Source organism: Antechinus flavipes, chromosome 3 (assembly GCF_016432865.1).
Source record: "Antechinus flavipes isolate AdamAnt ecotype Samford, QLD, Australia chromosome 3, AdamAnt_v2, whole genome shotgun sequence".
Lineage (NCBI taxonomy): Eukaryota > Metazoa > Chordata > Mammalia > Dasyuromorphia > Dasyuridae > Antechinus > Antechinus flavipes.
In genome coordinates this window covers 321,252,976-321,267,555 of record NC_067400.1, presented here as the reverse complement: position 1 = coordinate 321,267,555, position 14,580 = coordinate 321,252,976, and the positions used below count along the sequence as shown (strand labels likewise).

The following is a 14,580-nucleotide window of genomic DNA, read 5'->3' as shown; positions in this document are numbered from 1 at the left end:
ATTTACATCATCAGCATCATTCCAAAGCCGGGTGGTGTGTATAGGGAGTCCCCGGGCGGGGTAGGGGATGGAGAAGAGGCCAGCCAGACTGCTTCCACACAGCCCCCCTTAACCCTCCCCCAGCCGGGGCCGGGCTCTTCCCCTGCCCTCTCCCCGCCCCCTCTATGTCTAGGTCGGGCTGGGGAGAGCTGGGGCCGAAGCAGCCCGCCCCGCCGCCCGAGTGATGTCAACCTCTAGGAGGAGCTGGGCCGGGACCCTGGAGGGCTCCGGCTAATTAGCATGTAGCTGAGCCGGGGGCCGCCTTTCCTCTGTTCCGTTGCTCTCCTAGCCTCGGCCCTTAGCTTGTCCCGCTGCGGTCCGGGACAACTTTTGAAGCGGGAACGGTCCTTGTTCCGCCTCTGCAGCTCTTCCTTCTTCCCCGGGACCGCAACCCCTCCTTCTCATTCCCCCCCGCCCCCCCCCCCCCACTTCCCTGCATCTTTCTCCCTTTCTCTCTCGCACACACGCACACACACCCGGACACACACGCTCGCTCTCTCTCTCACACACACACACGCGCGTGCACACGCCCCTGCCCCAGCCCCAGGCCGGTTCGCCTGGGCATGTGAAGCTTGGGCGCCGGGATCATGGCCACGCCGTGCGCTCCGCTCTGGCCGCGGCTGCCTCCGTTCCTGCTGCTGCTGCTGCCACCGCTCCTGCTGCTGCTTGGGGTCTCCCAGACTCGGGGTTCGCCGCCTTTGCTGGTGCCCAGCGCCTCACCCTGGGGCCAGCTAAGCGGAGCTCCCCTCCCAACGGCGGAGCTGGAAGCCCAGCGGGAGCAGGAGCCGGACCTGGAGCCAGAGCCAGGCCCCCCTCTCAGGCTTCCACCGCCTCTGCTGCCTGTGTCCTGGGAGCGGGAGAACAGCACCCGGGCCCCGGCATCCCCCGGCCCCGCCGACCCTCCTCCCCGCCTGGGAGCTGCGACGCCGCGGGGAGCGCTCAGGCGAACCTCCAGGGGCCGGAGCGCGAGCACGGGTGAGTGAGGGAGCGCAGGGGCATCGGCGGGCTCCGGTTTTCTGCTTCTCCACTAATGTTTGGGAAGCGGAGACTGGCCGGGGAGGGGGGCATCCCTCCGCATCTCCGAGCCCGCGGCTCACTAAACTCTGGGTGCAGCAGGTTGCATCCTGAGCTGAAGGTCACCCATTCAGAGTTCATTTTATTTGTGGCAGGACTGGTCTGGTGGGTCCCAGGAATGGAAAGTGGAAACTGGAGAAACCCTCCACAGCCCCCCACCCCCACCCCCACTCTTTGCATCGGAGTACTTTGGGCCAGTGGACCCCAGTGGAGTTAGAGTGGCTCTACCTTTTTAGACATTGCACTTCTATGGAGGCAGCTCGGTAAAGTTAATCTGCCCGGGGTAGGTGCCCCCTTTTTGCTCCCAGAAGCAGTGAAGAAACTGGGAGGGGGTTTGTTCTTGTTCTTTATGTGTTCTATTTGGCAACCGCTGTTACAGTCTTTCCAAGGTCACTGTCTTTAAGCCATAGACCGTTTGACTTTTTCAGGCCACATACAATTTACAACTGATCCTTTTGAACTGGTCTTTAAATAGTTTTGAATTCAAATGTTATATGGTGCTAACATGTTACTACTTACAAATTGTAATAGATGAGGTTATTGGAATTTGAGAACGGAACTTGTTTTGTTTTAAAAGTGCCATTTAAAAATATACATATATAATTATACTTACATATAATACACGTACACACATGTGTTTATCTCACTAACTAATTAGGAGATTAGAGGAATTAGGAAAGAGTTGAAAGGTTGAGGTTGATCAAAATAACCCTGTCGTCATAGGGGGATTATACCTCCTTTGGGCCTCCCCATCTATCCTCTACAAACTTGATACTTCTTAGAGATTGTTTATCAGCTCCAGAAACTGGAAGGTAGAAGGTTTTGATTTCTCTCCTCAATCACATCCCAGATCTCTCTTCCCAAAAAGAGGCATTCATTTTTCTTCATCCATGAAACTTGAAGGAGAAGTTGCCAAACTGTAATTTCAAGTACTTCAAACTGGGCAATAGTGTTCAATCAAGCAAACTGATGGCCACACAGCACATCTCATCATCCACATATGGGGGAAATACAATTATTCACTTAAGCCATAGGTCCTCAACAAAAGGCAGATGTTCAAATCTTACCTTTATTCAACAAACATTGCTTTAGCATCAACTGTATGCAAAACATTGATGGAAGAGACCTCGGAGGTCCTTTAGTTCAGTCCTTACCTGACAAGAATTTCTGGTAAAGCAGAGATGATTGACTTTCCCTTCTTCCTACTTTCTGCTGTTTATCTACTTCCTTCCTCTGTCTGGTGAAAAAATCTGACAGTCATGGTTCTTGGACTCTAGTGATTACCTATCCTTTGAGACTGTCATTTCCCCTCTACTCCCTGGTAATTTCAGCTTCTCCATCCATTAACTATACCTTTCTCTTTCTTGCCCACAAAGGAATGATATGTAGGTAAAATGGACATAAGAATGGGCAGGAGGTGCTTTGAAAAGGATGCAAGGGAGTTCTACCTAAGCTTACTCAACTTTCCTGACCTGCCTAAGTATCCTTCCTGTGAGTGACACATCTCTTACATTTATGTAGCATTTGGTGAATGATTGGAGTACTTGTTGTAACATTGTGACCCTTTTAGTGAAGGTAAAACTCTTATTTGTCTCATTGAGGCTCATTGTGCACTCAACCTAAACTTTTGGGGTTTACCTGACCAAGGCTATATATAGTTCTTGCCTTGGATTAAATAATAAACAGTAGTGTTTCTTTTATCATGATCAGGCTCTCAGCAAAAACTCTCCTATTTGAGAAACTCTTTACCCTAGGCACTGCAATGTATCTTGTTATGTGAGAAATAGTATAATATAGTGCGAAGTATAATACAGTGCTAGAGTTTGAGTCATCTTACCTCCTATAATGACCATATATAAGTCACAGAATTTCAAAGATGAAAGAGATGTTAACATTGTAGTCCATCATGTCATTTTTTTAATTCCCTCTATAACACACCGGATAAGTGGTCATTCACCTTTTCCTGGAAGAGAATCTACTACCTCCTGAAGTTGCCCACTTTTTGACAGTTGATTGTCAGGAACATTTCTCTTTTACTAAATCTAGTTATCTCTTTGCAACTTAAATCCACCGCTCCTGATTTTATCTTTTGAGGCCAGAATGGAACAAGTATAAATATATCCTCCAAGACTAGGTGATAGTCCTTCAAATTCTAAAAGACTGTTATCATGTGTGCCTAGATAAACACAGACTGGGCAGAAAGGAAAGAGAGAATCAATGAGGAAGCCTTTATGAAACATGAGCCTTCTTTTCCACATATTTCTTTCTTTGGTAATAATAGCTCCTATGGCTTCAGTTTTCACCCATAGACCTATCTTTTCCAAATTTAGCTAGCCAGACCCTTTGCTCTAGATCTATATTTCTATCTGCCTGTTGGATATCTTTACCTATATATCCTTGCAACATCTTAAACTTAATAGAACCAAAATTAAATTTATTATCTTTTCCCTCAAATCTTTCCTTGGTCCATTTAAAAAATTATTTTAGTGATACTATCATCCCCTCACTTTCAGGTTCAAAACTTTGGAGCCATCTTTGACTCTTCCCTTTCCCCTAAACCCCTTGTGTTTAATCAGTTGCCAAATCTTGTCATTTCTGCCTCTGAAATGTTTTACACACACACACACACACACACACACACACACATGTATGTGTATGTATGTGTGTATGTATGTATATATATAATCTCACCTCTTTTCTATTCACAATGCTACCACTCTAGATTAGGTTCCATATGGACTATCTGTATGATCATAGTTAAGTCACTCTCTGTCTCAGTTTCTTTACCTGTAAAATGAGGATGTTGGATTAGAAGATTAGAAGATTCCTATGAACTCAAAATCTATGATTTTATGACTTTTAAGAACCTTCTAATTAGTCTTTATATTTCTAGGGTCTCTTCAGTATACCTTTCACATAGTTATTAAGGTAACTATTACATTATGATTCTTTTGATTCCCCCAGTTAGTACTGTGTTCTCCTCTTTGCCCTCATTTATTATCTTTGTTTTATATCTGTGATTCTTATTTAATATCACATATTATGATAATCTGTATTTGTGTCTTATCTCCTTCACGAACATAAGATCCATGAAGATAGGGAATTTGTATCATCTAAACTTTGTAACTCCCTAGTAGTTAGACACAATGTTTTGTACACAGTTGGTTCCAAAGTAATGTTTATTGAATAAAGATAAATTTGAAGATCTGCCTTTTGTTGGGGACCTGTGGTTTAAGTGAATGATCGTCTTAACCCACATCTGGGTGATGAGATCTATTGTATGGCTGACAGTTTGCCCACTTTGAAACACTTGAAATTATAGTTTAGGAATTTCATGTTAAAGTTTCATGGTTGAAGAAAAATGAACCCAATTTTTGGGAAGAGAGATCAGGGATGAGACTGAGGAGAGAAACCAAACCTTTTACCTTTTCATCTGATCTGAACAATTTGCTTTTGTGGCATTCAAACAAAAACTTGCTGTTCCCACACCCTGAGACTAAACCTTAGAGGCTCATTGTCAGAAAGGTGAGTCCAGAAAATAGTGGAACAGAAAAAGCACAGGCTCTGAAAGCAGAAAACCTGGGTTCAAGGCCTGGCTCCTCTTGCCAACTGAGTGATTATGGACAAATCACAACTTCTCTGATTTTAATTTTCCCTATCTATAAAATAAGGGGGTTCACCTATGGTCTCTCTAGGTGGTCCAGTAGAGGAGTCAGGAAGACCTGAGCTAAAAGCTGGCCTCAGGTACTTACTAGCTGAATGAGCCCAGATAGGTCATTTAACCATTATTTGTCTCAGCTTCCTTCCTTGCAAAATGAAGATAGCTGTAGCACCTACCTCCCAAGGTTGCTGTGAAGATCCCATTTGATAATAATGTTTGTAAAGTACTTAGCAAAATGTCAGAAACATAGTAGGCACTATAGAAATGTTAATTATTATTATAGCCATCATATAATGCTTATGTATTTATCCCCCTCATTAGAATATGAGGGCAGAACTTTAAGGACAGGAACTGTATTTTTGCCTTTCTCTGTGTCCTATGTTCTTAGCACTGTGCCTGGCATATAGTAGATGCTTAATAAATATAGGTTCAATTAGTGCCACTTTTTAACCTATCTTGGATGATTTGGTTCCTCATGGATATCCTAAGATATCCAAGAGCTGGCCAGGGCTCTTTCTACTTGGATCCACTTGGATCACTGGAAGGGGTGCTTTGTGCAAGCACCTTATGAGATCCTCCAATTTAACCTCCAAACCAACTCAGGAACTATTGTCAAAACAGTGTCTTTGATGGATGATCACTTTCTTGTGCTTGAATTTGTTCACTGTCACACAGTAGGTGCTTAATAAAGGCTTGGTTTACTGATTGTCAATTTTATCAGCAGTATAGGATGCTAGTTTTTAGGCCTGTTATAGTAAGTGCTTAATAAGGCTTGAATGACTGATTGTCAATATTATTAGAAATCTAAGCCATAAAGGATGCTAGTTTTTAGAGTTTGGTGGCTTTGTCTTTGAAGACAGTTTAAGCATGAACTACCTTGAAGGAAGATCTGAATAAGCTGGTATTTGCAGTCCCTTTTGCTCAGTTCCCTCTGTTGTACAAGGAAGGGATTGGAGTATATGACCAGTAAGAATGCTTACAGATGGAAAATCCTACATAGAGTAATAGATTTAGAGTTAAAAAGGACCTTGTATAGTGCCCATGCATTTTACAGATGAGAAAACTAAGGCCCAGAAAGGCTAAAACCTGAGACAGGATTAACAGCTCTTCCTGACTCCAAGTCTAATTCTCTACCCACTGCATCATCTAACATAGTACCTATATGTATCCTACAAAGCCAATGTGATTAGATCTATTAGAGTTTAGAGCAGAGTATGAGCAGAAAGTAGGAATAAAAGGGAAGAGGAGAAATGTCAGTTAGGAAGAATGAATATAAGTACATAGAGTTGTCAGGTGATTTGAGATTTGATGAGTTGAAATTGCTAGTTCAAATGAAATGTTTGGATTTTCTAGATTGAGTCACCAAGTCAGTCAATATTTTACTGAGTGTTTCATGTGCAAGACACCATCTATTTTCCTTATAGAAAATAAGCTCCATAAAGAGCTGAGAAGGTATTCTTTCTCTTTTTTGCAAATATGGAAGACCATTAGCATGTGGTATCCCATACACTGTCAAACATAGTCATTCTGTTATTTGCTTTTGGTGAATTTGTCTTTGTTGTCTAATCTTTGTTTCAAGGAATGCTTCATTGGGTTTGTGAAAAGGGGGGGGATATACATGTACATATATATTCAAAATGAATAATATTAAAAACAAAAAATATCAACAAAAACATTTTTGTAAGAATATAAACTTTTTGAATGTGGGGACTTTATAATCTTTCCCCCATCCCCCTAAGAACAGTGCCTGGTACATTGTAAATGCTTTTATAAATGCTTCTTTAATTTAGTTGAATCGAATTGTGATTAAAAATGATCATATTTTCATTCTCCATTTTGAGGTTCAGCATCAATCTCAAGTAGGAGGTCTCTTTTAAATGTCCATTTCATAGAAATAAGATTTATATCAGGATTTATAGCAAAGGCAGAGAAACCTCGGAAGCACTTTTTTTTCTCCCCAGTTTGCATATTCTTGTGCTCTTTTCCTGCTGTTGGTAAAGTTCAAGATTTTCATTGTTGATAAGTAAAAATGTTCTGTTATTGTTTCCTTTTCCTCTGCCCCCATTAGGTTGTAAGTCCCTTTAGGGCAGGCACCTTGTTCGATTCAATTCAATAGAACAAACATTTTTGTGACGTTTTCGATCCACTGTACTGTGCTGGGCACTTAGTTGTTATTTCATTAATGTGGGCTGGAGCTACTGATGCTTCGAGATGATGCTCAATGAAAAAGTCTCCGTTTATTGTTCTGCCCTGCCTGTCTCTGTGCACTAAACATAAATGGGGTACTCCTTCCAAACTTCTCTAATTTCTGAACTTTGACCCCGGCTATCCTTAGCCTTGTTTGTTTGCGTGGGAGATCCCTCCCCCCCAAAGGAGACTGAAATCATAATAAGACTCTAGTGCAAAAGGAAAAAAAAAAAACTTTCCCACCCAAAAGGGAAATGACGCCGTGTAGCTGAACAGTCAGCCCAAGGAATAATAATCTTAGAAAAATGCAACTCCCTGGAGTAAAAGAAGCCGGCCCGGCCCTAGGCCCCTTACTGGGAAATCACTGTCGCCTGAATTGCTGCCTGCCGCTCTCCCGGCCGATTTACAGTCATTTGGGGCGCCTGCCAGGGCAATTACATGAAGCCGAGAAGGCATGGGCTGGGAGAGAAGTTGTCCCCTGCCAAGGGCGTGGGGAGGGGCAGCAGCTCTTCACCCCAAAAGTGACCTGACCTCGCTCCCTCCTAGCTAGTCGCTCAGGCGGGGGAGAGAACAGTGAAAGTCTTTGATGAAGGCGGGAGCCCCTAAATTGGAAAAGGGGCGTGGGGAAAAGAGCTAATCCGTGTTGGGTTCTTCCCTTTTGAAAGCCACATCCTTTTAATTTTAAGGACTTTTATTGCTTCCCTCAGCATGTACTGTACAAATGCTGAATTGATATTTTCTGCTTCGAGTACCCGAAGGACGAGGGTGCTGGGCGGGTGGGGATGAGGAGTGGGCGCGAGGGGAGAAGGAGAGGATAAGAAAGACTGGGGAAGAGGAGGGATTTAGAAGTCGCGGACAGTTAACGGGGGAAGAGGAGGGGGGCGGGAAGAAGGAAAGCAGAATGGATTCTGTGCCCAGATGGGTAATAACTATTTTTTCATATCCTGAAGAGTGGTATGGACGTTTGCCCTCCCAGTGATCCCTTGCCACAAGCACTTTGTTCTCTTTTCTAACAGCTGGGCAGGGCTGGCTGGGAAAAGTTGCCCCTAGGGCCAAGCTTGTGGTTACTTCTTAAGGACTCAGAAGGAGAAATGAGGGCCAGACAGCAATCAGACTAGAGAAAGAGTTACCACGATGCCCCCACCGTTGAGAAACTATTTTAAACTTTGTCTTTATGGATCTATCCTAAAGTTTTAGGCACTTGTCTGAGAATCTTACAGATGTCTGCTATTCAATTCGTAGGATCATAGAATCTGTCTAGAATTGGAACATTCCTTAAAGATCATTTAATTTAAAATCCTCATTTAAACAATACTAAGATAGTGTCCTAAGGTTCCCATTTGAGTCTCAGAATCATCCTTTGAGGTAGTTATCAACTTCATCTCACAGAGAAGGAAACTGAGGCTGAGATGTTAAGTGACATGTACAGGATTCCACAGTTGGCATTCCTCAATAGTAAGGAACAGAGATGAGATTGGGACTCTACAAGATCCAGTGATACAGAACTGAAGGACATGTCTACTGTGTAGCATGTTACCTCCATGTTCAATTTGACAAGAGTTTATAAGAGCCTCCTACCAATGAGGCACAGTACCAGGAGCTGGCCATACAAAGCTAAAGGGACAACTGTACCTTCATTCACAGGTGTTCTACTGAGAGGAAAACAACTTATATACAAGTTTTATATATAAAGTATATACAAAGTTTATACAAAAACATTTCAAGAGGGAAGGACCACTGGGAACCAGATCAATAAAAGTCTCATATAGGAAGTAGCAGCATTGTGTGTCGGGTATTGAAGGAAGCTAGGAAGGCAGGAGTGAGCAGGATCTGCTTCCCAGGCATGAGGCGATCAGTTATATAAGCCCTGCTTTTTGGGAGTTTTCAATGCCAGACCAACCAACAGGCTAACGGTGATGCATGTGGAAAAGACTCAGACAACAGAAGGTGAAGAGGTAGTTTTCTCTCAGCAGCATGGTTTGGTGGAAAGAGCAATAAATAAGTCAATTTAATTTCTGGTTTTGGCTGCCACATTCTAACTACCTTTATAACCTTGAATGAATCACCCCCCTCTTTGCAGTTCCTTTTCTTCATCAATAAAAGAGTCAGGGGGTGTTGGAAGCAGTGAAAGAATAATCAAGTGTTGAGCTTTGAGTTAGGAGGACCTGAATTCAAATCCTGCCTAAGTTATATTAGCCACATGAGCCTAGGTACCTCTGTGAGCTTTAGTTTCCTCATATGTAACATATAGATATATCTACCATCCAGTATTGTTATACGGCTCGAATGAGATAATATAGTAAAACTTTGCTCAGATTTTAAAGTAACATATAAATGTTAGCAATGATGGCGATGATGAAATAACCTCTAAGTTTGCTTTCAGCTTTAAAGTTTTAAGATCTTACAAGTTTGAGAGTGGAGGACAAGGCAGGATGAAGAAGTGCCTTTTTAGACGTGCTCCTGTCCATAATGGACCTTCTTCCAGCCTAACTAATGTATCTGTAGTGCTCTGTTCCCCAAAGGGCAAAAAGGAGGTCATTTGAGGTGGAAATTTAGCTTGCCCAGCTGCATGCTGTACATTAGGCTCCACGGTGCTGACACAGGTCTCGAGAAATAGGCTGAAGTAAAATCCTTTTATGGGGCATTCAAGGTGGAACAATATGGTTAAGCAGATAACTATGCCATACTTCAGCAAGAGAATCATGAAATGGTTCCTTTGCCATTTCTTCTAGGGTCTAAGGCCCTTGTATTTATTGAGAGGAACAATAACCATCTCTAAAAGTCTCTGCAAAGTTTGAAGTTAGATGAAGAGAAGGAAAGCAAGAGTGCACATGACATCAGCTACTTAAAGACAAATCCTCAGAAAACATGGAAAAAGTGATTAAAGACTCTTGGTATTTTTCTAATTAGTGAATGAGTTTTAGGTGACGTGATTAATGAAGCTGAAGGGAACAGAAGAGACTCAGAGCCAGCAGTGGGTGGGATGGGGGCAGAGATGGGAATAAGAAAGGAATATGAGCTAGAGAATAGTTTCTTAAACTGTGGATCTTAACCCTATGTGAAGGATTTAAAATTTGCAGAACATTTTACATATACAGAGTTTCCCAAAGGTCTTAGTGTAAGCCTTAGTGTAAGGCTTTAAAAGATTAGAGGTCTTCAGTTTAAATTGAAGATCCTAAACCTTATATCACCCTTTTCCTCATTTGGTTCATTCCACTACTCAATAATGTTGGGAGTAGAAGGCTATCATTATAATACCCATTTTAGAGATGAGTCTCAGTCTCTTGAGACTCAGAGAGAGGTTAAATGACTTGCCCACAATTACATCCCTAGCAAGTTTTTCAAGCAGAATTTAAACTTGGGTTTTCCCTGACTCCAAGATCTGTGCTGTCTTCACTAAGGCATACTTCCCTTCAGCTGTATTATTATAAACTAAGCTGAAAATTATAAATAGGACAGGTACTTGAGTGTTTCCTCATCCATTCCTCCTCCTCCACCCCTTCCCCTCTCCCTCAACAAGGAGTATTGGTTAATGATCTGAATGTGTTGTTATGAATACTTTCTCAGTGGGAAGAGAGATTCCATGGTATCCTTGCTCAAGTTTTGGGGAAGTTGCTTTATTTTTAGCTTACATGGATTGGACTTATTCTAACTCAGCTGTCATGTTTTTCTCTCCTTGCATTCATTAGTCTTACCTCAGTCCCAAACTGTTTTACTGACTTGAGAGTCAGAAGACCTAATTTTACATCCCATTTCAGCTATTAACTATCATTTCGTCAAATCACTTACTCTGGGTCTTGTTTTCTACATCTATTTAATGTGCAATTAAACTAAATTATCCCTAACCTTCAGCCCTAAAGCCTATGATTCTATGATTGCTTTATCAATCATCAATGAATAAATATATATCAAGTATGTACTGCCATGCAAGAAGGGGTGTGCTGGTAAATGCTTAACAACTAGATCTCTGAAGAGGCAATGGGGGGGAATAAAGGTAAACTGAACATACTTTTAAAGTTCAATCTGTATTATCAAAATATTTTCTCCAACTTTCTTAAGAAGAGTCAATTCATAAGACAAAAAAATCAATCCTAAATTTGTACCTATTTCAGATTTCTGTGTATAAATGCTCACACTGAAAATTTAATAGCTGGCTCTTCTGAACTGGCTTGAGCTGGCTCCAACACACTCCTAAATGCAAAGTATTTTGATGGGCACTCTATAGATACAAAAATTGTTAAGACCTAATTCCTGCTTTTAAGGAGGTTACAGGTTTAGGACCCAAAGAAGTTGGAATTTGAACCCATGTTTTTTCTTTTCCAAACTCAGCACTAGCTCTATCAGATTCTCTCTCTCTCTCTCTCTCTCTCTCTCTCTCTCTCTCTCTCTCTCTCTCTCTCTCTTCTCTCTCTCTCTGTGTGTGTGTGTGTGTGTGTGTGTGTGTGTGTTTGTGTGTGAGATGGACTCTTCTGGCAGTCTACTGAAGCTTATGGACTCACTTTCTAAAATAATTTTTTTAAACATTTAAAAATAATCTTCTGGAAAGTATTTCTGTAGGTTTTTTTTTAACCCATTTTGTAAATTTAAATCTAGATTTAAAATAAATTTAAGTAAAAGAAAATTTATTTTACAAAAAATTTACACAATAAAATAAATACATTTTTTTCTTTACAAAATAAAAGGAACCAGTTATATTGGAATATAGTTATTTATTCAGATATTCAAAATGAAACAAATTCATGGATCTCAGGTTAAGAATCCTTGTGCCAGATTATCCTGCCTCCTTATATCTTATATGGTAGCCCATACCATTGCTGAGATGTCTCTAAGGGTTTGGAAATTTCTCATATTGAGTTGAACTGTGCCTCTCAGTAACTACTCCTCCCCCATTCCCCATTGGTCCTAAAAATAAATAGAGATTCAGCTGTTTCTAACTGCTTAGAAAGATTTCAGAAGACACAAAACAAGGTTAGTAAAATGTTCCTAATTTTCCATTAGGCTTTAAGTCTGGCAAAGCTTCATCTTAACATGGGTGGTAGATTTAAAATCTCAATGCTGGGCTAAAGATGAAATATAACAGATCCTAGATCACCAGTAGCAAGGACACACTATTTTTATGAAAATTGCTGACATGAGAGGAACAGGTAGAGATTGTGTGTCCCATTTCTGAATCTTTGCTTATGGAAATATAGATGTCTCTGTAAATCAGTAGTGGTCACAGAAATGGAGTGAAGGACAGCTTCTCAATTTCATTCAGGACTGAGAGTGGTATGAAATGTATAAGACCACAGAATTCTAGAGTGGGAAGTTATTTAAATAATTAAGACAAACTTCTCAAAGAATCTCCTTCCAGCAAATGGTCATCCAATTTTTGTTTGAAGCCCTTCAGTGAAAGAGAGTTAATTATAGTAACTCCTGAAGCATGCTGGGTCAATTTAGCTGGGTCTAATAGTTCTAATTGTCAGGACATTTTTCCTGACATCCATCATAAGTGTGCCTTTTTTTGGTTTCACCTGTTTTTCCTAATTCAGGCCTCCAAAGCCAAGCCAAACAAACAGAATCCCTCTTCTAAATGACGTTCTTTTAAATCCTAGAAGATAATAGCTATTATCTTCTCACCACTCTGAGGTTGTCAGTCATTCACTTAATAATTAGCTATTATGCACCTACCTTAGACAGACACTGTGCTAAATGCTGGGGTTACAAATAAGGGAAAGAAAAGACAGTTCCTAGCCTCAAGGAGCTTACACTCTAATGGAAGAAAGACAACACAGGAAAGAAAGCTAAAAAGCAGGATTTATAGGGGTAGAAGAGAAAGGGAAGGCATGATGGAATATGCAGGAGGCCAGAGGTATGAGAACTGAAGAGATGGCTGGCTTAAAAGTCCTCCTTAAATAGAGGTTTGAGAAGGAGTTCGTTGCCTCTAAGTCTTTCCCATCTGAACATTGCTAGTTTCTTTAACTGCCTCATGTAGCATGAACTTGAGACCCATCACCACTATATACAATCTCAAGCTTATCAATGCCCTTCCAGTTGGTAAGAAGTCATCATTGCATAGGGAATGGGTTCCTGGACTTGGAATCGATAAGATATGGATTAAAATCCTACCTCAAATACTTTCTGGCTATGTCCTGAACATATCACTTAACCCCTCTGTGCTTTAGTTTACTTGTCTGTAAAACGAAGAGCTCGGACTTAGACTTTTCCAGCTCCAAATTTAGGATCTTATGAATAGATGATATTCTAAGCCACATGGCTCAAAAATTAGGATAAGACTATATGAGATATAAATATAAAGGAGAAAAATAAATTTTTGGATCATATTTATGAATTCATTATATAGGGAAATCCCAGTAAAGAAACTGCTTTTAGTGATGCAGATTGGCACCATCATTACAAATTATAGATTTAGAGAGTTGGGAGTGAGGGATGAGGTAAAGGTAGTGAGCCATAATAAGAAATAAAGTGACTTGCCCATGATCAAACTCAGTATGTATCAAAGGAAGACTTTGACTCCCAGCTATACTTCCTATTAATATGCTATGTTGCCTCACTTATTCAGGGTCAAATCTCACTAATTTATTATTCCAGAATATAATTACTGTTTGTACACCTTCTAACAATCCAGACTGAAATTCTTCCCTACCTGTGTAGGAGGTTTTATAAGTCACTGAGACCCCAAAATTCAAAAACTGGTGGCTTTCTGGTGATGAACCTTCTCAGTTAATCAACTTCGCCCTCAGGCAATAAGTATAGATAGTTCCATCCTTGGTCCAGGATTCCAAGTTTACTTGGATAATAAACAATCTTGATTTACCAGATTTTCAGGTTGCTTTGACCTGTGCTGAGTCTGCCAGGCTTTCAAGAACCAAGGGTCTCCTCCTCATTACAAAGAGGCATTTACGAAATAAATACTAATTCAAGAAAGCAATGTAAGAAAGCAATCCAGAGCAGCACATGATTAATTATCAAAAGAGTGGTGCAGTAGAGATTTTTTGATGATGATTTTGCTGTGTAGATCTAAGCAAGGTTGATCTCTAGTTTTGCTACCTGCAAAACAGAGGTGATGTTGAATAAAATTAGTATCCCTAACATCATGAACCCTGTATAATTTTCAGAAAATCAGAACTCCTTGGATTCTCCTTTCCCCAGGAACTCAGGATCTTAGAAATAAAGCATGTTATATTATTTGTGATAATCTGTGAGGTGATTAGAAATGGAGCCTGGATTCTTTGTTTTTAAACAAATGGGAAACCTGAGGCAAGTTAAGTTTGAGAAACATAGAAAAGAAATAAATATGAAAAAAGGATTCATAATATATAGGCATAAACTCTCCATATATTTGACCTCCAATTTCTTTCTCCTGGATCATATTTTCTAACATTTTCACTCACTTTTGCACTAAAGCCATTTAATATTAAAGCATATATAATATTCTCATATCTATTGTTTTGTTTCCATCAATCTATTGTTCATACTACAGCTAAACTACTCTATCAAAAATACCAATCTGTTCTATCACTCACCTACTCAAAAACTTTTAATGCTTTTCCAGCAACTACAAAATAAATCCCAAACTCTTTAAATTTTCTTTAATAAGATGTCTCATTGCACCCTTT

The 14,580-nt window shown here is 40.6% G+C and overlaps 1 protein-coding gene across 2 annotated transcripts in view; it reads left to right on the top strand.

The window, feature by feature from the left end:
• Positions 1-231: 231 nt before the first annotated feature.
• The window catches only part of HEG1 (heart development protein with EGF like domains 1), a 111,331-nt gene continuing 96,982 nt past the window's right edge, over positions 232-14,580 (top strand). For both annotated transcript variants that reach the window (XR_007951911.1, XM_051985471.1), the window contains exon 1: positions 232-1,014. Coding sequence is in view for 1 of the 2 variants with exons in the window: in XM_051985471.1 (XP_051841431.1) it covers positions 627-1,014 (388 nt within the window). In the remaining variant the exon portion in view is untranslated. The remainder of the gene's footprint in view (positions 1,015-14,580) is intronic.